Consider the following 23945-nt stretch of genomic DNA (forward strand, 5'->3'; position numbering starts at 1 on the left):
CAGTGATTTGCAGCGGTCAGCATGGGATGGAAAGACACCCAACACTGCACTGTATGGTGACGCTCCAGCATCTAAAGAAAACGAATATCGTTTATTGAACGCCATTGAAGGAACGTAATGATTTCCCCCATGAACTTGTACACTATTGTGTTGAAAACGCTGATGCAGGTTCTTCACAAGTCCACGCAGTGGTCAAGGCAGCAAAACAACACAAGGCAACTTAACTGTTACGCACGGGGCGTCTACAAAGTAGCAAGAAGGTTCGAATTCAGGTTCGAATTCAGTGGTCGCCGAGTACTTAATTACGGCAACAAGTTACTCTAATTGTGCGCTGTTTTCACGTTAAGGTCCGGGCGCATTACTGTATTAAAACTGTCCATATTAGCAGCTTAGGTTATGAATTGCTTGATTCCGGTACGCAATTTCTTTTAACCTCCTATATAGACAAGCAGAGTGAAGCAAAATAGAGAGACGAGCTAGTTGGCGAACATCCATGCGAGAATCTTAAGCGAAAAGTTACACGGACGAGAAAGGGCAACGAGATCAGCGCTGGTTTCAATTTCCTTTCTAGCGCCTGTGCAACTTTGCGCTTAAGCTTAACTCATGCAAGCAGAGTGCTTGGCCGAGCAGTGTCCCCTTTCTTATTGTCTGCGTCAAAACAGAGTTGCCTGTTCTTTTTTTTTTTTTTTGCTACGTAACGCGCCAGGTAGATTAACTCGTTTCATTTGCAGTGTAGCTCACATATTGCTCGCCTCACTGGGCAAAAAAAGTACCTCCCCTGGATCCCCGAAGCCAGGCCCTGTCAGCTAAATTTGCACTGCTACATGTAGCATGAAACATCGAAATTCCCACCGGCTGCTACAGCCTAACAACATGCCTAGTTATGTGGATTGGCCAGTAACGGTCACAGCCGTCAGCAGCTCGATGCTTATTATACAATATCCATGTGACCACGAAGGAGGAATAACGGTAGAAGCATACAAGGCGGCGGTGGTTAGAGTGACGTTACGTTTTTGCAGACGCCCACAACATGGCTAGTTTTAATGTTGGTCTATCTTGTTTATCAGTTGTCTCCAAACCCAATGTAACCATTCGGATGAATCGGCGAGGGACGATGGCAGCATCCATCAGAAGCTCACTTCCGTCCAATTCAACATTTTTCGTTTGGCTGCGAGGTACTGCAGCATACCCGCACACAAGTATACATACCCACTGAAAGAAATTGGCCAATGACGATTTCAGCTGCCGTGCTGATGATAATGATGATGATGATAGTTTTAATGTTCGTATCTGGGGAAATGAAGTAAACGGAAGCGCTACTATGATTTCTCCCCCTCACATGGCGGCCCGTAGCCCTTGGACGCGAGCGGCATCTTTGGCCATTTGAACGACTCTGAGCGGTGTTTCAGGTTCCGAACTAAACAAAAAGTTCTCCCACTACTCCGGTCTTTGTCTTTACCTTTATCTTAAGCCTGGTTATCTCCACTGCAGGCCGAAGGCCTCTCCCAAAGACATGCAGCCACGCCTGTTGAGTGCCTGAAGGCCGACAGTGGGATTGTATAATCAATGACAGGTTTTTAGCAAATGTACTCAACCAGGGTTGCTAAATCCTTGCGTGGTAAGGAAATTCTGTTTGTGACCCAGAGAGCCTCACCTATTATGGCTGAACCTATCTAGTACATAAAAGAGATGAAGAGGCGGGTCGCTGGGAGCCAGTGGTGAAGCCATGGTTGCAACCCACGGCAACAAACAATCAGTATATAGTCACAGACAAGGCACACACTCATCACACGCACAATGCACATTTAAATATGAAATATGGGCATTAACCGGCGACGCCCGGCTATGTTAGTATTTATTTTCTAAGGCGATGTATTGATCAAAGCAAGGTAGCTGACGAAAGCATTTAGTGATCGTGATCCAAGATATAGCGCGTTCAGCAACGCGCGCCTGTCGTCTTCGTAGTCGGGGCTTTTGGATCGGCTGTCACTGTCGATGCTGCTTTCGCAGCTGCTGAATCTGGTGCACTGTCGTTTTCCTTTGCCTAGTGCCTGCACCTTTCGGCGCCTTTACAATTTATGTATTTCGATTCCTTAAATACCCAAAGGGCGTTGCAGAAGGGAGTGGTTGTTGGCATAAACATATGTGGATACAAATTGCACAAACAGCGACAAAGAATATCAGTAGTGAAAAGCAAAAATGGGGGTAGAATACAAAATAGAATGAGAGCATAAATGCGGCCATGATGAACAAAGTGATGTTTAATGCCAGCCTTCAATTAAGACGAATCGGTTATATAAGCTATTGCAAAAGGTAGACGATTCTATTCGTTAGCTGTTTTGTGAATGACTGAGGCTAACAATTAGCGTTGCAAAGCTGAATGTATACTTTATAGCGATGGTCAATACGGTCTGCCACATATGACAGCGCAGAAGAAGGGGAATGCATTTGCAAAGTTAAGTTTATGAAAGGCTGACAAACGGGCAATTTTCTGCGTATTTTGGGCTAGGTTGGGAAGGTTCAAGGGGCATTTCATCTAGAAGCACCAGATGCCTCAGCATAGTGAGACAAGATGAAGCGTGCCCAATGGTTTTTGTATGTAAATGAGATAATAATAGTGAGTATCCCACACTGCACATGCATACTCAAGTTTAGTTGGAATAAAGTTTTAAATAACCGTAATTTAACATGTTAAGGTGGCATAGAAAAATGGCGTGGCAAATGCCCAGGCATACGGGTAGAGTTATTAGCAATCAAATTTACATGATTTTCGGTGGTAAGAATTTCTCAGACAAGTATTTGTAAAACGCAACAAGTTCGAGTTTAGAGCCTTGGATAAAGAAGCCGCTAATATTGGAGTTATTAGTTGGTCGAGAGAATCTAATTCTTTTACATTTTTGAGTATTCAAACGCATTTTCCGTCTGTTCCAAGGAGTAGAAATATTGTTGCGGTGAGTCGGCAGGATGGAATTGTCTCAATCTACAGCGATAGCTCTTTGAATAACGCAATAATCTGCGAACAATCTAATGTTTGAATTAACCACTGCATGCAACACATTAGATAAATGGAGAAAAGCAAAGAACCACGAACGGGTCCCTCTGGAATCCATGATGTTACTGAACAGTGGGGTGATTGAAATTTATTGGCAGTTAGACATTGAGTCCTGTTAGATAATCAACTTTTTATGAAATAAAGAATGCGGTGATCGAGATTTAATTTGGTTAACTATATGCACAGTAATTGGTGATTATTCATTAACTAAATCAAAAGCCTTAGAAAAGTCAATGACAATACAATCAATGCAATATCCGTTATCGAAAGCAGAAGTAATGCCATGTATGAAGAAAATGAGTTCCGTCTCGCAAAACAACGTTTAAAGAAATTCATGTTGCTTAGGGGTAAGAAATGAGTTCTTCCCCAGAAAGTTGGCCAAGGTAGAATATAATATATGCTGAAAATCTTTGCAAGAAATACTCGTTTGTTACACCTGCCTGTAATTGAGGGGGGAGTAAGGATCACCAGATCTAAATAATGGCACAACTTTTCCGATCTCCGGGCCATTAGGTAACCATCCCGAACTATGGAATTGATGAAATAGACTTCATAATATCACAGCTGAGCCCGAATTTGTATTCTTCAAAGAAATTGCGTTGATAGCGTCTGCACATGATGGCGACGAAACCTTTGGTTTCTAATCAAGTACACCATACCGTACAAGTCGGAAAGTACAGCGTCCATAGTGATAAAATAAAACAATATCGGACATTTTAACAGCAGGGGAATGAGAAATTGATTTCGAATATACTAAATTTCGCACAACACAACAATGACATGGCGTAATCACGGCACCGTCACAATCAGTTGGTGAAATAGCATTCATGGAAGGGTAAATCAGATATTGAAAAATTCCTGCAAATGCAAAACCAGCTGCGGGATAATCACGAATTTGCTAAACGGACATACCTGCTGCCGTGGCTCAGTGGCCGAGGCGTTTTGCCGTTGAGCTCAAGGACGCGGGTTCGTTCTTGGGTGCGGTGGCCGCTTTTGGAATGGAGGCGAAAGCGCTAACAACCGTGTGTCGAGATTTCGGCGCGCGTTAAAGATTTACAGGTGGTCGAAACTAAACCGGAGCTCTACACTAAGGCGCTTCTATAACGCGGATGTAGCTTCGGCGTTTTGTCCTCATCATCACCATCATCAGCCCGTCTACGCCCACTGCAGGCAAAGGCCTCTACCTATAGATCTCCAATTATAACGGTCCTGTGCTAACTGCGGCCAATTTATCCCCGCAAACTCATTGATCTTATCTGCCCACCCAACTTTCTGTCACCGCATGCCACGCCAGCTTTCTCTAAGGATCCACTAGGTCTAGGGATCTAGGAATCTAGGCGCGTAAACCCCAATAATTTGAAAATTTCTAAACAAACATTTTAACCTTTTTCACTCCAGTAGGGTGTACTGAAGATGTAATGAAATTGAGTTTTATGGAGCTGTTATTCCGTAATAGTAATCTACCCGAGAAATTTCAACACTCTTCGACCAGAATTATGGGTTCGGCGTTGATATGCCATGCCATTTTCATTTCATTGAGAATGTAATTTATAAATTGATCGCCCTATTTATCGTGAGAAAACAGTAAAATTGGTATTTCAGAATTTGTGCAGGCAACATTTATAAGTAAAACTAATTGAATAACTCTACCCCCTGAACACACATTAAACACATCAAGGATTCTGTAAAAACACGCAATTTACCGCAAAACCCGATTCGCCTCCTTAGAGGCTGGTTATGGCGAAATCCCATAGAGCACTTTATAGGCATTCGGATGGGTTACCTATATCAGCAACAACCAATGCAATATATCAACGGGCCCGCGAGGCAGAAGAAACTTCTGTAAATAAAAATGAATGGAACTTTACGAATGTCAGAAAAAGCATGTACCACCGGATAAAGTCAAAGCACAAACACGCTTCCCTCACGAGGCAACCTACAACAGCCGCTGCCTTAAACGAATCCGGTCTGTGAAGTCCGGCTCCGGCATCGTCAGTTGGAAGCAGTAGTCCGAGAGCAAGTTTCCGGAACGCCAGACCCCCTGCGCAGACATTCGTTGGAGGTGTCAGGAACAGTTGGCTTTATTTGACTCACGTTGCTAGCGCTGGAGCGTAATACAGAAATATCAGTGTCTTGAAAGAAAACAAAACTCGTTTCCCATATTTACATTTTATTCAGTATGACCTATCGCTTGTATATACGGAAACACCCAGAGCCGGTCACCTGTAGTTCGTGGTTGGTCTTCCGTTCTTCTGTAGACTCTCACCAGAGAGGATATTCAAAAAGAAGAGAGAGAAAATGGGCAGTCGAGTATAACTTCGTAGAAGAGAGAATAATATGATATAATAGGATATTTGCGAACTGCGTAGTGCTGGCTAAGAACTGACAGAAAGAAATGGACCCATATCGGCTTGCTTCGCTGCAAGAGTCGTCGAAATGTGACTGTGTTTAAGCCACCCCTGACGCGTGATGCCTCCTCCACTCTCCCGCTCATATTCTCAAGGCTCTCCCTCGTTTGGGTCCATACTGCTATGTCCCTCTCCTACCCCTGACACACCCTATCTATCCCATTTTCCTAGCTTCCCCTCCGTTCTGATCTTCGCTTTTAACATCCTCCTTGTCATGCCTACGTCCACTGCAATATTCCTCCCCATCGCGATGTGCTCACTTACTGAATTACTCCACACTTACTCTTCGAATTCTGATATTTTCTGGCTCATCTAACTTCTGAAAACCCTATCTCACAGATCCGTTTACGCTAACCAATCTCACGTCCTTTCTGATCCTATGTCTCCTTCGCCTTTCTTCACCCTCGGGCCTTTCCCCTTCCTTTCTCGCTCCTATTCGCCCCAACAAATCTGACTCTCACCCCGTTCCTTTCCTCCTTCTCAGTTTACCCCTTTCATTTTCACCCTTACTTTATGCCCATTCCTTTCCTTTCTCTTCACCACCCTTATTGTCCTTACTGAATTCCTACTTCTTTTCTCATATTTTTCGCTTATGTATTCCTACTCGTCCACCCATACATCCCCATTTCCCTCCCTCCCCTCCTCAATTCTACCCACATCCTCTAGACTTGTTAGCCTCCTTTTTCTACTCTCCGTCTACCCACTCTTCATTTTTCCCTTGTCTCTTCCGCTACTGTTCCTAATTCTCCTCATCTACTCTCGTTAATCCCATGAATTCTATAAATTTTGTTTCTCCGTGATATTTTAACCCCATCCCGCTCATTATCGCTCCGCCCAATATCACTCCGCCCCGGTGACTTCATTCTTGCCCACAACTTCGTACTACGCTGCCCACCCATTATTCTGTCCCTCTTTTCATTCCCGGACATTCATCCACTGAACTTCCATCCTCCTCTTCTCTTCCCTTCTTTCCTTTCATACTCCCCTTCCTAGAATTCCCCTTCAGCTAGTCTTTTTTTCTCGGTCCCACTCTCTCCTCAAATCCCATCCCCTTCGCTAATTCCTTTCCATTCCGCCTTTTCGCCTTCTTCCCTCATTGCCTCCCTCTCCAATTGCACTTCTACCCTCTTCTTCCCCATTCCCTTTTGACTAATCACTTTCCCGTCTACTTCTCGCTTGAATCTTTTACCCAACTCTGTGTATCCCAACCCGCCGCGGTGGCTCAGTGGTTAAGGCGTTGTACGGCTGAGCCCATGGAAGCACGCCGGCTCGATTCCCGGCTACGGTAGCCACTTTTCGGGTGAGGCGAAAAGCCAAAACTCCCGTGTGTTCCATATTTTGGCCAAGTTAGATCCCCAGGTGGTCGAAATTAATCCGGAGCCTTCCACTACGCCGTCTCTGTAGCGTTGGCGCGTTACACCTCATTATAAATCAATTATCTTTGTATAGCACTTAAGAGCTGTAGATTCCCCTCGCACTCAAGGCATCTTGGACTGAGGAACCCCTTAAAGATTCAATATTGGCGGTGAAATGTTTTAGGGGCACCCACTGGCTCCTGACGTCAGCTTAGGGAATCGCGCCGCTGTCGTCTGCTCCACTCGCCTGTGCTAGGTTTTTTTTCGCTATGTTTTCTTTTAATTACTCGATTGCTCTTTTTTGAAATCTTGGTGCATGATAGCTGGGACACCATGTATATTATTACGTAATCAGAAAGTTTTTTGTGTCCTGTGCTTTACAACCACGCTTGCAGCACGAGTGGAGGCCACAACTGAAATCACGTGACCGCATAAGCGCAGGAATTGTAAATGTGCGCCTCAAATAACGGCTACTAAGGGAACGTACTTCTGGCCTTAGCCAGGGCTTTGCTGTTTCTTCCGGCTCTTCTTCATTGCGGGACACGCCGTCTTCCGTGGCGACGCATCTCCGGTACCAGAGGGCAGTGCGTTCCTCAAGAAGGCGCAATTCGACGGACATGCGCTCTCTGCCGAACTCCTGCACGCGCTGGTCGAAGCGACTCTCGAAGTGCGCGTACAGATGCGCGTCAGCCGCGTTCAAGACGCGCAGCGCGTCCGCCAGGCGGGGGCTCACTGGGCGTCGGTGTCGGTTCTGCGCAAACCAGGCGATCGTGAGTTCAAGTTCCACACAGTCGAACCAACGTGGCGAACCAACGTGGATCTACTACATACGCTGAACGATCTTTATTCAACGCCCCGCCGCCTAATGTCCACCGTCAAGTTTTCATCGTTCACTTTCGTGGTAACTGAATACACCGTGAGATTCGTAGTCTACGATCAGTATGAGGAACGCATTGTCATCTACTGTTAATCTCTCGAGCTATGGTCAGATGAGGTGGTTGACGAGTGACTTTAGGGATGCATTGCATTGAAACGCACAGCGCACGAATACAAGACGCAAGACTTGATTCTTGAAATGAAAATTCTACAAATATCTCAGGCACTTCACCACAAATAAAAATACGCAGACAACCCGCGATGTTCCCTGAGGGCTGGAAACGATATAGTTGCTCGCTTGCGTAAATACACACAAACATTGAGCGATGGTACGCCTGGCTTTTTGGAAAGCGAGTCTGTATTTTGGCGGTAGTTTATGTACACAAGGCTTCGTGTACCCAGAAAGAATCCTTGGATAAAGAGCAAGCTTGAATCAACTAGACGGCCTGGAGCGTATACGCACAGAGGCCGATACAAGAGAACGACGTGTCAGAGAAACTAGCGGGGATGGCCATGGCCCATGCGACTGGGATGTCAATGGCGGTTCTCGTGCAAAGGCGCGGGACAACCCACTTATATACGTTAGCATTTCGGTGTGTTCTCAATGGGGTTATAACGCTTGATGTGTCCAACTTTCGTCGAAAAAGAAAATGCTCTTCGATGCATTCATATTTTCACATTAAAACAACCTAGACTACTCCTGAAAATCGTCTTCCTAGCAATACATTAGTGCATAGCAGTGAAGTAGAGTTTAAGGAGTTTTAATGTAAAGCTCTACATATGGGTACTAAACGTTCACTGCGTAAGAAAAAAGGAAAAGGCAGAGAGAGGCACAAGAAAGCTTACACGACACAGTGGGCATTTTGTCCATGCCCGTCCTGTCGGCGAAGTCCTTTTTTTTTTGTGGAGAGGATTTTAAGCATGGAATATAACTCGGCCAAATCTACACCTTATTAAATCCGTAACAAAACATTCATAGGGGACCTTATTGACGCTATGCCTTTGATAATACAGTAATAAAACACGCCTTATTTTTGCCGTAAAATATGCGCTGCAAACATGAATTTGTATCTAGCAATTAAGCCGACTTTATTGGGGCTCGGTGGATAGCAGAGCAGCCTATGCATAACCGACAATTTTTGCACTTTGCACCGTTTTTGTTCCGCGTATGTGTGTTAAACGACACAACAAGGATGTACTGTGACCTACGAATAACAGGGTGCGGACATTGTATAACAATGAAGAGAGATAACGTCCATTTAGAGAATATAAAATACAAGGAAGAATTTTTCTTCAACTGCGAAGTTTCTGCGGAAGCTCAACAGCTTTCCCTTGCAGCCGCATGGCTGCATTAAGGTGGATGTCAAATTTTCCTTCACAAAAAGAAAAAAAAAGTTTCTTTTTCACTGTTCATCGTGAAATGATGTCAATGTGCCTGACAAGGCACGCTGGAGGTGAAACTGCTCATACAAGCGCAAAGCGCATGATGAGTGTCAGATGTACATTAGTCCCACGAGCTTCCACCTCCATGAACAAAATGCGCGAAGGTGAGACACGTACGTTCCCGTTATAAAAGATAAAAAATGATGTCACAGCTGAAAAATCCTGCCCCAGCCGCGAAGTAAAAAGCGTACGCACTTGCCGAGTATTGTGCTTGAAGACAACCACGTCGTCATAGTCCCAGCGCAGCAGGTCTCGTAGTAGCACCAGCGACTCGTTGATTCGCTCTGCCACCATAACCAAGTCAAAGATGGCATCCATCTGCTCTGTGAATACGTGTACGGCCGACACATTTTCGAAAAAGGCGGGCTCCAAGCCGAGATCAAAGCTCATCTGGTTTGTGCCCACCCAGCCAAAAGCCCTCTCGAACGCCAGCAACCGCAGGACGCCGCCATAAGACGCCCCGGCGTCAGCCAGCTCTTCCAGGCTGAGGTGTGTCGTGTTCTGGGGTAGCACAAAATGGAAAAGCCTATGCATGTCGCAATAATAATCAATCAATCAATCAATCAATCAATCAATCAATCAATCAATCAATCAATCAATCAATCAATCAATCAATCAATCAATCAATCAATCAATCAATCAATCAATCAATCAATCAATCAATCAATGTTTATTATAGTGCCCAGGAACAGCGGAGGGCTTCGTGCTGGAGCACTCAGAGGGGAAAATGCAGCACTGTAGTACATCAACAATTGGCTAATAAACACTCAGGGAGCAAAAAAAAAAGAAAGAAAGACCTACAAAAAACGGCAAAGAAGATTAGAAATAAAATAGTGCAATCCAACCGACTTTACACAATCAAGTCGTGCTGGCGCACAGAAAAGGTATAAGACAGCAATGAAATGCATCAACAGCTGGCAAAAGAACAGTGAGTGAGCAAAAAATAAGAAGAAACTACAACTTCAAAGAAGAATAAAAATACCATAGTGTAATTTTAGGCAACATTACACAATCAATAGAAACTGTAATGTCTGGTCAGTTGCAAGAAGACATCTTACAATAAGCGTAACTATACGGAAGGGTGAGGGAAAAGAAGAAAGTTTTTACAAGATTCGGGAAGCGTACATTTTCAGTTTCAAATGGACGCATGAAGTGAATATGGCAACTTTTAATAATAAAAACGGCAGAAAAAGAAAAATTCTACGGTAATTACAGTCGCAGTATCAGCACAATACACGAATAACCAGGAACAAGAACAAGCTCGGTGAAGTCAATGCACACGTCAGGACGATAAGTGAAGAAAAAGAGCACTGTCAAGATGAACCTAGTGTGTCAGAGCTGACAACCCGGCCGAAAAAAAAATAATAATACAATATAGTACAACTACATTATACATATATATATATATATATATATATATATATATATATATATATATATGTAGCGATGAATGAGTTCCGGGATTCGGTTTCAAAAATACACGAGAGGGTAGACACACGTATGAAAACGATGATCGAACTAACGTTTCGACCGGGGTCCGGTCTTCGTCAGAGTAAACTTCGGTAATTGAGCGCGCTTAATATATAGACACGAAATGATAAAGGCTGACGAATAGTCTTGCCACTTTGCAGATACAAATCAACAATAATAAAATAAGAAGAGCACACGTGGTGTTTGTACACGTGTGAATTAACATGACGTTTTCAAATACAGAACTTGTACGGAATATCGGAACAGATCAGGGAGGATCAACAACTACCCTTTAGAAAGAAAATGATAACGTTCGGGGATTACAGCTTAGCACTTAATACGCAAACACATCAGGAGCAGTATGTAGATATAAAAAAGAAAGAAAAGATGTCATCGTTTCTGGAAACATTTCATATCGTTTCCGTTCGCGTAACCACACAAATGAATCGGTAAAGCCTCATTGAAAATGGTGGCTCTGCTTCTACGGTTCCAATGGGGATAATGCAATGACGCCAGCATATCAGGGCAAGAGGCACGTTAACGTTCCTACACTTTCATTGATACCCCGTTTGACTGTGTTAAATTTATGAATTAAAAAAGACTCACGCACTTCCCTTTCGTGATGCGAACGGAAACCTGATTCCAGTATAGTAGCCCTAATTTTTTCGAAAGAGTGACCGGGAATATTTACATGCTTAGACAAAGGAAGCCCAGGAGAGGAACGTGCGTGCGCCGTTCCTCTAGAAACTAGAAAGATTTCTGCGGAAAAATCTGCGGCCTTGGTAGCTTTCGATAACGATAAGATTTCCGCAGAAATCTTTCTAGTAATGAAACCGCAGCTATTGATAAACTGAGAGAGCGTTGTGATATTATTATTAAGCCTGCCGATAAAGGAGGCGCCATTGTTATAATGAATACCAGTGACTATGTCAATGAAGCCCACAGGCAACTTGCTGATAGTTCTTTCTACAGGCGCCTTGATTACGACCCAGCCTTAGAATTCAAAGCCACAATCGAAAATACTCTTAAGAGCCTCTTTGAGACAGGGAATATAACTTCGAATCTTGCTAAATCGCTCCTCCCACTCAGCCCTGTTGCTGGTCGTTTTTATCTGTTACCCAAAATTCATAAAAAAGACAACCCGGGTCGTCCCATTATTTCTGGAATAGGCACTGTGACAGAGAATCTTTCGCGCTTTGTTGATAACCTCATTAACAAAATACCTCCAACTCAGCGTCTTTCATTAAAGACACGAATCACTTCCTATCTGATATAGCCGATCCTATAATTCCGCATGGTTCACTTCTTGTAACTCTTGATGTGGCATCGCTTTACACTAACATACCGCACGCAGATGGTATAAAGGCTGTTCTTAACTTATATGAACGCTCAGATGATGACAAACCGATTGACAGGTCCGGGCTAGCAACCATGCTCAAATTAATACTTGAACTAATCAATTTTCAATTTTCCGATGAACACTACCTTCAAGTAAGTGGAACTTCTATGGGCACAAGAATAGGCCCTAATTATGCAAGTATCTTTATGGGTGTCCTGGAAGACAAATTTCTTGCCGACCGCTGCCTTCAACCCTTTTTCTACAGGCGTTTCATCGATGACATCTTCTTAATTTGGCAACATGGGGAATCTGAGCTTTATTCCTTTATAGCTGATTTTAATAACGCCCACCCGTCTATTAACTTCTCGCACAATATCTCAGAATCTACAATTGACTTTCTCGACGTAACCGTGTCCCTAGTCAATGGAAAATTGTCGACTAAACTCTATAGAAAGCCCACTGACAGGCATCAGTATCTGCACTTCGAAAGCTGCCATGTTAAACACAATAAAACTAGTATACCATACAGCCAAGCTCTTCGTTTCAAAAGAATATGCTCTGAGCAATCAGATTTTGTTGATAACTGCGGCAAACTCCGGGAATCTCTAATCAAGCAAAACTACCCTCAAGAATTAATTGACGATGCTCTGAAGCGCGCGGATTCCCTGGACCGCAAAACGCTTCTCGAACCGCAGAATAACACAACGGCTGATTCACAACTCAATCTTGTTCTCACCCACTCGGCGTCTGCGCCGAAAGTCACAGGTATTTTAAAGAAGCATCATAATATCCTTATGCAAAGTCAGCGACTTAGAAGCATTTTTAAAGAGCCACCGCGCGTAGTCTATCGCCGTTCAAAAAACCTACGGGTCATGTGACCTCTTCCACGATCGCATCGCCACCTTCGCATGGATGTTCTCCTTGCCAAAAAGCTCGTTGCATAGTGTGCGCCCATATGACCACGTCAGTAACGGTAAACAGCACAGCTTCTGACTTTTCCTTAAAAATTAAAGGCAATTATAACTGCGATACGTCGAATGTAGTATATCTCCTAGAGTGCCCAGTCTGCGCACTCCAGTATATCGGCCAAACCGAGACGTCTTTCAGGCTCCGTTTTAATAACCACCGGGCGCACGCACGTTCCTCTCCTGGGCTTCCTTTGTCTAAGCATGTAAATATTCCCGGTCACTCTTTCGAAAAAATTAGGGCTACTATACTGGAATCAGGTTTCCGTTCGCATCACGAAAGGGAAGTGCGTGAGTCTTTTTTAATTCATAAATTTAACACAGTCAAACGGGGTATCAATGAAAGTGTAGGAACGTTAACGTGCCTCTTGCCCTGATATGCTGGCGTCATTGCATTATCCCCATTGGAACCGTAGAAGCAGAGCCACCATTTTCAATGAGGCTTTACCGATTCATTTGTGTGGTTACGCGAACGGAAACGATATGAAATGTTTCCAGAAACGACGACATCTTTTCTTTCTTTTTTATATCTACATACTGCTCCTGATGTGTTTGCGTATTAAGTGCTAAGCTGTAATCCCCGAACGTTATCATTTTCTTTCTAAAGGGTAGTTGTTGATCCTCCCTGATCTGTTCCGATATTCCGTACAAGTTCTGTATTTGAAAACGTCATGTTAATTCACACGTGTACAAATACCACGTGTGCTCTTCTTATTTTATTATTGTTGATTTGTATCTGCAAAGTGGCAAGACTATTCGTCAGCCTTTATCATTTCGTGCCTATATATTCAGCGCGCTCAATTACCGAAGTTTACTCTGACGAAGACCGGACCCCGGTCGAAACGTTAGTTCGATCATCGTTTTCATACGTGTGTCTATCCTATCGTGTGTATATATATATATATATATATATATATATATATATATATATATATATATATATATATATATATATATATATATATATATATATATATATATATATATATATATATATATATATAGATAGATAGACAGGGTGTCCCAGCTATCATGCACCAAGATTTAACAAAAGAGCAATAGCGTAACTCGGCGAAAAACCTAGTGCATAATGTTTGCAGTCCAGTGGAGAAGCGGACAGTATTTTTTTTCGTTAATGAGACTTAATTATTTATTTGAAATTAATTATCTAACTCGAGAAGTACTGTCCTAATCACTGAAGTGTCAATGAGGCACTTGCAGGTACCCACGTGGGGTATCTAACTGCGGTATTTTCAGCGACGAATTAATTATGTACACATTTATTCTGACTGATAAAGAAAACCCGCAAAATATGAAAGATACCACGTGACGGCGCCTCCGCGCGCATCGTAAAGCAACGCCCTCAAGCAGGCTGCCTCTGAGTTAGTCAGAATGAAATAAACAAAAGAAAGAAAGAAGAAATCGCGACCGAGTTTTTGCCTTATCTGCACACACGCCCCGCGAATCTTGCTGTTGCTGCTCCTTCCATGCATGTCATTATCAAGGTGATGTGCTGACTCTTCGGGCGGGTAACACGCGAAGCAGTTGTTTTCAATCAGCTTATTTGGGGACGCTGCTTTACAATGCGCGCGCAACGCCATCACGTGGTATTTTTCATATTTGGCGGGGTTTTTTTATAAGTCAGAATAAATGAGTACACAATTAGTTCGTCGCTAAAAATACCGCAGTTAGATGCCCCTCGTGGGTACCTAAAAAGGCCTCATTGACAATTCAGTGATTAGGACAGTAATTATCGAGTTAGATAATTAATTACAATTAATTAGTCAAGTCTAATTAACGAAAAAATTACTGTCCGCTTCTTCACAGTACTGCAAACACTATGCACTAGGTTTTCTTGTAGTTACCCCATTGCTCTTTTTTTAAATCTTGGTGCATGATAGCTGGGACACCTTGTATATATATAGGGAGCAATAAAACTTACAAAGATTCTAGGGAGAACAAGAGAACTTGGAACAAGGTAGCGTCTACGGTTGTTGCCGACGTTTACGCAAGAGACTTGCCTTCGTCAGGGCATATATATACGCACATAAAAAGAGGCTGGAAGTCTACAACACCAATAGAAGCATAGGGAAAGGGTTAGGGTTTTTTACCACGGGTAGTTAAGCAAACATTTTTGAATTTACGTATGAAGAAAAGAAAAAAAAAAAAACGTGCGTCCAGAGTGGGGACCGCACCGACGCCTTCCGATTTGATCTCCGATATATGCTCTCCTTGACAGGTGTAACATTAAGGGACAAGAAGACATCAGAGTGGGTCAGAGAACAAAAGATGTTAAGGACGTATTAGTAGAAATTAAGAAGAAATGGGCGTGGGCAGGGCAGGTAATGCGAAGTCAAGAGAACCATTGGTCATTAAGGGTAACAGAGTGGATACCTAGAGAGGGCGAGCGTGGCAGGGGGCGGTAGAAAGTTAGGTGGGCAGATGAGCTCAAGAAGTTTGCGGGGATAAACTGGTCGCATTTAGCCCAGGACCGGGATAATTGGAGAACTAGGAGAGAGGACTTCACCTTGCACCCGCCGCGGTGGCTCAGTGGCTAAGGCGTTGCGCTGCTGAGCACGAGGTCGCGGGTTTCATTCCCGGCCGCGGCGGCCGCTTTTCTGACGGAGGGGCAAAGCAAAAGCACCCGTGTGTACAATATTTCGGCGCACGTTAATAATCCCCAAGTGGTCAAAATTAATCCTGAGCCCTCCACTACAGCGTGCCTCATCGCCTGCGTTGCGTCGGCACGTTAGACCCTACAATAAAAAAATCATAAAACTTTGCCGTGCAGTGTGCGTAGACAGGTTGATGATGAAGATATCATGATGATGATGTCACTAGCTAGATACACCGGCCAGAGGTGTGTCACTAGCCAGCCGGATACACAACTCATTAATGTGACTAACAACCAAGCAAAATTCTAAAAATGAAAAATAAAACACTTTCCTCGCTGCCGCTACCTTTCAGACTCTATTCCTGATGCACTAGATTTTTCTACTTCCGGAAAAGAGCCCACGGATGTCGCTAGTAGAATTCGGCGAACGCACCTCAAGCCCGTAGTACGAGTAGAGCGAGTCGAACAGCGAGGCCGGTTCCCGCACGATAGTCACGTAAACCGCTTCTGGCCCCAGCACTGCGCGAATCTCGGGCTCGTTGAAGCGCGCGTTGTGGGCGAGCACATCGAAGGGCGGCTTCCCGGGCGCTACGGAGCGGTTGAAAGGCAGGGGATGGTCCAGGTTCGTGTCACTTTCCGGCAGCACGAAGCGGAGTCCATGGCTCTCGCCGTACCGCAGCAGCACGTTCTGGACGCAGGTGCTGGCGCATCTGTGCGTCTTGAGAAAGCACACGCTGCGTTGAGGAACCCGGGCCGAAGTATCGCCGCTGGTCATGTACTTGGCTCCCGTCGACGTCGGCCCCGGCCTTGCACGGAGGGGAATAGGTGCCATTCATGTTTTCAACACGGGCTCTAAATATTCAGCTGTAGGTAGAAGGAAGGATCAAAAACTCGCCCTCCCATCCCTACTCAAGCATTCCTCCTCCTAGAAGCTGCACTGCTCCCCCACCTCTCTCCCTCTCGAGAGAGAGAGTCTCTCTCTCTTTCGTCTTTCGACACGTTCTCCCGCTATTTTGTATCTACCTCTTACTCAACCCCTCTCACCCCTACATTCATCCTCTTCCTCCTTCCCTACGATTTATATCAGTGGCAGGCAAGCTTTTGAGGTAGAGGGCCGAGTTTCAAGTAACCGACACGGCGGGTGCCGGACGGCAGATCGGGGGGGGGGGGGGGGGAGTGAGGGGGAGTGGGGTGGGGTGAGAGGGGGGTGCTTTGCAGGCAAGGAAAAAAATTCGGAAAATTGAAAATAATGTATCAAATAGAAATAGAAAACATAATAATGTTTACTTTCAGTACAAATGTCGCCAGCTTTGACGCCATTTTTGGTCAAAGCTGTCATTCCGGCCTTCAGATAGGAAGTGACAAGGGGAAGGGAAGGGGGCCGCTTGCTACAACCGGAAGCCGCATACTACGGCTTCGCGGGCCACACGTTACCGACACCTGATATATATCGTCCACCTTTCTTCCCTCCTTCTTTTCCCTCACCTGTACACCTCTCCACACTCTTTCTCTACTTATCTTAACATATACTATTCTCATTCCTCCTCTCCTCATTCTCATCTCATTCATTGCTATTCTCACACCCGGTTGCTCTTTTGTACGACTCTTACGCCCGCTTCCCTATCTCTTTCCCCCCTCTTATTTTTCCCTCCCCTTATATCCTCCCGCTCTTCAAATTTGCTTCTTCACCATCACTATGATAGATTCGGTTATGGTTCAGCCGGAAGGACGCTTTTAAAAGGACCCTTGGTAATGAGAATTGAAGATAAAAAAAAAAAAACAAAACAAAAACAAAATGTGAACGACCGTATCAAATATATCCATTTAAAACACACCGAATGCGGCTGCATGTATAAGGCTATGGACCTACGCTGCCCTCAAGCACGGTGCTCACAAAGCACTCTTCAGGCATGGTGTGCAGTACGTATCATACTTACACGTGGGACAAAGTCGAACTTGAAAAGTAAAGAATTCTGCTTACATGTCGTTGCCTTTGGTAGGAGATACTCGACTGCCTCCGTGTTATTTTGATTTCTGCATGTGCTGCATCCCCTTTTTCGGTCCCGTGCATGAGTGGGACCGCCGGGAGAGTACAGTTCCCTGACGCCGACTTTTTGTAATAGATATACACAATTATATAGTAAAACTCAGCTCTGCGTAAACGTTGCCGCTACATTTAGTTCATCCACTATACCAATGATAAAAGGGGATCGAGGCTTCTGCGCGCATACCGGTGCTTCTTTCTATTTCTTTGTCGCAACACCTAGACTGGATAGTTAGCTGAAAATATCTTACTAAAAGTGTTACCACGCATTGAGGGTGAACATTTTTGGGGTGTATTGCGTGCCAATGTTCTGCATAATGTTTGACATTTTCTTGAACGACTTTTATTCTTTTTTAAATAAGAATAAAGGTAATAAGATAAACCACCATAAAATCTTTAGGGGCTGCGTGAAAATTTTCAGGTGTAAGGCTACAAAAAGGTTCCCGAGTTGTAAGCGCCGGCTGTCCAACTTTTTCTTGCACGGTTTTCCAAATGATTGAAATGATCGCTACAGAGTACAGCTGCCGTTCTTTGTACATTGTTAGGGGTTTTTAGGTTGTATAGGAGGGAGCAATGCGTATGAATATTAAACCTCGTATGAAAATTTGACTGAACTGGAAATTGAGATTTTACGTTTTGTGACGACGGGTTCGGTACTAAAGGCAGCACTAACAAAATGCTTAAGATTCTGCATGAAGTCAGAGTCACCGGGTATATAAAATATACCTGCCATCAGTGCTGCTATAGCAGCAGCGTAGTTTCGTTCCCGTGTTGTCGGCAGTGGCCGCTTCTACTTGAATGCCCTAGAAAATTTCTTTGTAACATCGTTTCGTGTATTCGAATAAGTGTTAATCGCTTGGTAGCCTGTTCCTTCGCAAACTGTCGCTTTTGGCCCTTTTCAGCAAGCTATTCTCAAACTCGCCTCCTTCCTCGGCTGCATGTTTTTTGAACAGTAGAGCAGTCTAAGCTTATACTTCCGCTGTATAGCGTTACCAGAAAAAAAAGAAAAAAGAAAAAGACCAAGCGCACGTGAGCGTGCGCCTCGTGGGCAGCGCCCGGCGTCGGTCAGCTCGACCTTCGAGAACACTCTGCCCAGCGTTCATGGCGTGATCTCTCGCGCGCTCTTCTAGCCGCCAGCCAACAAGTGGCAAGCAAAGACGCCGAGTTCGCGCTAGAACCCGCGGCAACCAGCTTTGCGTACTCGGCGTCTGTAGCGCGAACTCGGCTAACGCGGTCCACTTTGAGAGAGATTTGAAAGTCGGTGGACAAAACGATCCGCGCCTGCCAGTCATGGAGCAGTTTCAGCGGCTGGTTCGGAAATGCGTGCGAGGTATAACATCGGTGACTACGGCGAAGGGAGAGGCGCCGCCAGCACTGCTGTCTCTCCAGCCTTGCACGACTAGTGCAAGGTGCGCCAATTTTGTTCACCTTTCCTTTGCTTTTGAGGGCGAAAAGCGAAACCGACATTGTGTTCGAGATTTCGGAGCACGTTAAAAATCCCCAGCTGGTCAAAATTAATCCGGAGCCCTTCACTGCGGCACGCCTGATAACCTGTGTAGTTTTAGGCGCGTTAAACCGCGCAATCAATCAATCAATCAATCAATCAATCAATCAATCAATCAATCAATCAATCAATCAATCAATCAATCAATCAATCAATCAATCAACCAATAAATAAATAAATAAATAAATAAATAAATAAATAAATAAATAAATAAAAAAAAAAATAAATAAATAAATAAATAAATAAATAAATAAATAAATAAATCACGTTTCGTCGAATTTACGTCGTGATATGGTGAAGTTAAACTCATTTTTTAATATATGTTCGGTCCTGCTCAGATTCAAGCAAGGTCAAAGCAATGGAAGTAAACAAGTTATGAAATACGACGGAAAGGTGTATCACGAAAAGTCTGAAGTTATTTTCGATGGCGAGATGGATATGTGGCTATAGATTGAGCGGGTTGTACATGGTAAATTATTAGCAATAATAAAAGGGGCCGCTAAGCAGACAAAGACGAAGTAAGAAACATACACCACATACAGGCGCCTGTATGTGGTGTATGTTTCTTACTTCGTCGTTGTCTGCTTAGCGCCCACTTTTATTATTTCCAATAAGCATGAACCAACTAGCTCAACAAGTTTTGTTGAGTTATTTGCGATTTGTCTAACCCCTCTGTACCATTGTGAAATTGTGCGCCCCGCGCTACAACAAGCCGGATTGTCAATTTTATCGCATGATGAGTCAGTACCCATCGTTCGCCATGAGGTCTAGTCGTTGCACATAGAAGAGTACTGTTAGAATCCATATGGTGAAGCCGATCAGCAGGATAAACGATTGCCGCTGATGCAACAGGCGGGCCACCAAGTACTGCCGTACATCCTGCACAGAACGTCCGTCACATTATACGCCACGTACTGATCCCTCAAATAGGAGAAAACGTTATGGCTGAACATCGACGTAGTTTCTGATTAAACGAATGGGGGCGCTTCGTGTTTTGTATGAGCCACACACGTTGCTTTGACGGCACTCTCATTTATTTGATACTTCCCCCAGAAGTATCCGCTGCGGCCTGTAAAGAGTTACCAATTAGGATAAGACGGGCAAAATCGAAAGTACTCATAGAATTGTTGAGCTGTTTCGCGGTGTTCGCCTGTAGTCTGGTAACTGTTTCTAGAGAACCGGCAGCGGTCATAGCTGTCCAAAGTAGCGTCCGATTTTTTTCTCCCTTCAGGAATGTAAGCCCGACATCTCGAGTAGTATTTGAGACTTGGTTTGATTGCTTTTGTTTCCTAATACATCGAATTGCAGGCATCCAGCCCTGAGAAAAACAGATTATTGCCAAATTCTAACCGAGCTTGCGGCAGGGATATGTAAAGATGCACTCCGAAACTTGCACGAAATGCGAAATGGCACAAAGAAAGCTGGGACACACACACACAAAAAAAGGAGCGCAGAAACATGAGCCCAGATAGAGGGAGGAGATATTATTGGCAAATTGCGCATTTAGCTAGAAATGTTCAAAAATAATCACCCAAAAACCATACACTTTAACGGAGATGACGCTGGAATGTTTCCGTGGTTGTTCGCTCACATTTTAATCCCTTAGATGGGATGACGTCAAAAGCAATTCTAAACATGTGCTCCTTGAGTTTTTCACCATGCTTTCGCGCTGACCTTTTGTTCCTTCGCACAAGTCGATCTCAAACGAAGTTTAAAGAAAAACAGCATGCGAAAGAGTTTAGGCCTTCGAGACCAAAAAAGAGGGTTTTCGAGTAAAATGCTACAAATCGCTTTGTTGCATGGACAAAAAAAGTTGTGCACGAGGAATGTCTTCCCTATTTGCATAGAGTTTCTGGAGACACATGACAGCTTGGAATTCTATGCTGGCTGAGTGCAGCTACCATTTACAATGTAGCAAAAAGCTCGAGACCGCGATAGCCCTCTCAACTCGAATTCCATGCTGACATGACTCAGCCTTGCTTTAGGCGTTTTTTTTCGAGCTTCATGCTCGATTAATATGGCATGTATTGTTGCAGTGCGGCAGTCACCTACAGGTAACATGTCTATTCTCGGCAACTCCGACTGAACCCATACCTTTGCCTATTAAGCGCAGAAATTTAAAGTTACTTATTACCAACAACGCCGCATTGTCGTGATAAATGTTCTATTCTCTTTTCAGTAACTAAAGACAGTTCTGCGTCCATACGCGCTGTAGGCGTTTTTACAATTATGCTTCGTACGTAGTCGCAAGTACTCACATGCATCGTTTGTAGCGTTTGCCGCAGCTGGCGATCACAATGACCGCCTTCTTTTCTGGATGTTCACTGACTTCCACCCGTGCGAGACATACAGCGTCTGTGTGCCTTACCTGATGGCTCGGCCCCATCGACTGTAGTGCGACAGGTGCCACGGCAGCAGACCCATTCCGCTGCTTGCTGTTCAGCTTTCGCCCGGAAAGGCTTCGCTCAAGCTTCCAGCCGCTTTGTTTTTTCGAAAACATTATGCGCCGCCAGGGGTGATAAACCCTGTGTTCTGAGCAGTGGATGGTAAAAAAACACCTGCGCTATGTCACGTTATTAAAAAAATTGCGGTAAGAACAAACATCAAACACAGCCACGCAAGGAGTCCGGCAAGTAACTGAGCAGCCCCTGTGCGACGAATCTTTTGAGGACGAGGTGCGTTGCTGGCTAGTTAAAACCGAAAATGTCTGTCTGCCTGCCTGCCTGTCTGCCTGCCTGCCTGCCTGCCTGCCTGCCTGCCTGTCTGTCTGTCTGTCTGTCTGTCTGTCTGTCTGTCTGTCTGTCTGTCTGTCTGTCTGTCTGTCTGTCTGTCTGTCTGTCTGTCTGTCTGTCTGTCTGTCTGTCTGTCTGTCTGTGTGTGTCTAGTTTAGGTCACCCGGTCAAAGATAAAGTTCATATCGGCAAAACTTTTCCAAACTGAATGCAGTACCATTCATACTTGCCAACATTAGTGATCGAACAGAAAACATTCGCCATAGTTGAGGCGAAACATCAATGCAAACTGGTATAAGGGAGTGTTCTTTTATCTAAAAATACGCCTGCTTGATTTCTGCGATAGCCAAAAAAATACGCGTTTAAAACAGTATTTTCACACAAATACACAAAAATAACTCGCGTCCGGGCCACTATGCTCGGTCAGCATTCTGCATATGTATGTAAATTATCCACATATATTACGAAGAAGAAATGTGCATTGGCAAGGCATGTAATGCGAAGGCAAGATAACCGTTGGTCATTAAGAGTGGCAGAGTGGATTTCTAAAGAACGCAAGTGGGGCAGGGGGCGGCAGAGAGTTAAATGGGCAGATTATATCAATAAGTTTGCGGGGATAAATTGGTCGCAGTTAGCACAGGACCGGGATAATTGGTGATCTATGGGAGAGACCTTAGCCCTACAGTGGGCGTAGTCAGGCTGATGATGATGATGGTAGTAATTTATATATATGCGTGTGCGCGTGCGCGTGCGTGCGTGTGCGTGCGTGTGCGTGTGTGCGCGAGTGGGTGTGTGGGTGTGTGGGTGTGTGGGTGCGTGGGTGTGAGTGTGAGTGTGAGTGTGAGTGTGTGGTGTGTAGTGAATGCAGGTAATGGAGGGCTTGTCGAATGAACACAGAAACAGGGAACAGCAGTCAAGAACGCCAAGGATGACAAGGAGAAAAGTTGGTTCGTCATTTATTCTTCTTGAAACGGGTATAGTTTTCGAACTATTGGAAAAATAAAAAAAAGTGGTGGAAAACATGTTCCCCAGGTGGGACCCAAACCCACAACCTCCAGAATTATGGTCTGGTGTGATACCAACCTCACTGCCGGGAACGCTGTGCTCCCCTTCACTGTCTGGGGTATTCATTTTAAGGTAATTGCTCCCTGCGCTTCGGGGTGGTAGCCAGCGCCACTCTGTCAACTCTGGTTGAAGGAGACCATCTTCTTAACCTCCGGGTCCTGACTTGAGCTTCTACGACATGTCGGAAGTGGTTGAGCAGCGTTGAAACATCATAAGCTGCCTATGACACCAAGACTTACTCTTATGAAGGCAAGTGCTTTACCGCCACGTGAGTAAACATTCTCGGTATTGTTCTTGCTACGCGTCCGACTGTTTACTCATACTATTTCTCTACGTTGTGTGTGTTTCTCATTACCCCTCACTCTATCTTTTTCTTCCTCTCTCTCTCTCTCTCTCTCTCTCTATATATATATATATATATATATATATATATATATATGGGTGCGTGGTTTTCTTTTTTCTCTCATCAATAATAAAAAAATGTAACTTCAATAACGGTAAAAAATAGTCTGAACGATCCCCTATGCCTTCTTTGGCATTGCGGACTGCCCGCATTTCTTTTATATATATATATATATATATATATATATATATATATATATATATATATATATATATATATATATATATATATATATATATATATATATATATATATATATATATATAATCCACGGAGCAAAAAAATTGGAAGATGGTAGAGAGCACAAGAAAAGAAAACTTCGAACATGGTAGAAACCATGATTGTTGCCAACGTTTCAGCAAAGAAACTAGCCTTCGTCAGGGTGCAGGGCACATACATACATACATACATACATACATACATACATGTTGTGACTTCCTCGTCTTCACCCCTTCCAGCAGACGACGCTGATCATCATCATTTTCATCATGCTGTTCACGAGCAGCCGCATGCTCTCGTGGCTGCGTCGGCTCGCTCCACTTCTTCTTCTGTTTTCCATTAAAGCCTCATCTGATCACGACGTGTCGCTCCCCTTCCTGAGAATCGCGCCGCAGCTGGAGGACCCAGAGGTCCAACACATGGTGCCGAGAACCCGGGACTTCTAGACGACGCCAA

General features: G+C 44.3%; 1 protein-coding gene across 1 annotated transcript; it reads right to left on the reverse strand.

The window, feature by feature from the left end:
* Nucleotides 1-1890: 1890 nt before the first annotated feature.
* Nucleotides 1891-21454, reverse strand: LOC144170723 (galactose-3-O-sulfotransferase 3-like). The gene is made up of 6 exons (XM_077700701.1): nt 21329-21454; nt 19819-19949; nt 15956-16328; nt 9330-9635; nt 7303-7566; nt 1891-5093 (listed from the first exon to the last, which is right to left on the reverse strand). The coding sequence occupies exons 1-6, from the start codon at nt 21332-21334 to the stop codon at nt 4989-4991; spliced, it is 1185 nt and encodes a 394-aa protein (XP_077556827.1). The 5' UTR covers nt 21335-21454; the 3' UTR covers nt 1891-4988.
* Nucleotides 21455-23945: the final 2491 nt, after the last annotated feature.

This window comes from Haemaphysalis longicornis, unplaced genomic scaffold, assembly GCF_048455015.1.
Source record: "Haemaphysalis longicornis isolate Haplotype H1 unplaced genomic scaffold, Haemaphysalis longicornis Haplotype H1 scaffold_2, whole genome shotgun sequence".
Taxonomy (NCBI): domain Eukaryota; kingdom Metazoa; phylum Arthropoda; class Arachnida; order Ixodida; family Ixodidae; genus Haemaphysalis; species Haemaphysalis longicornis.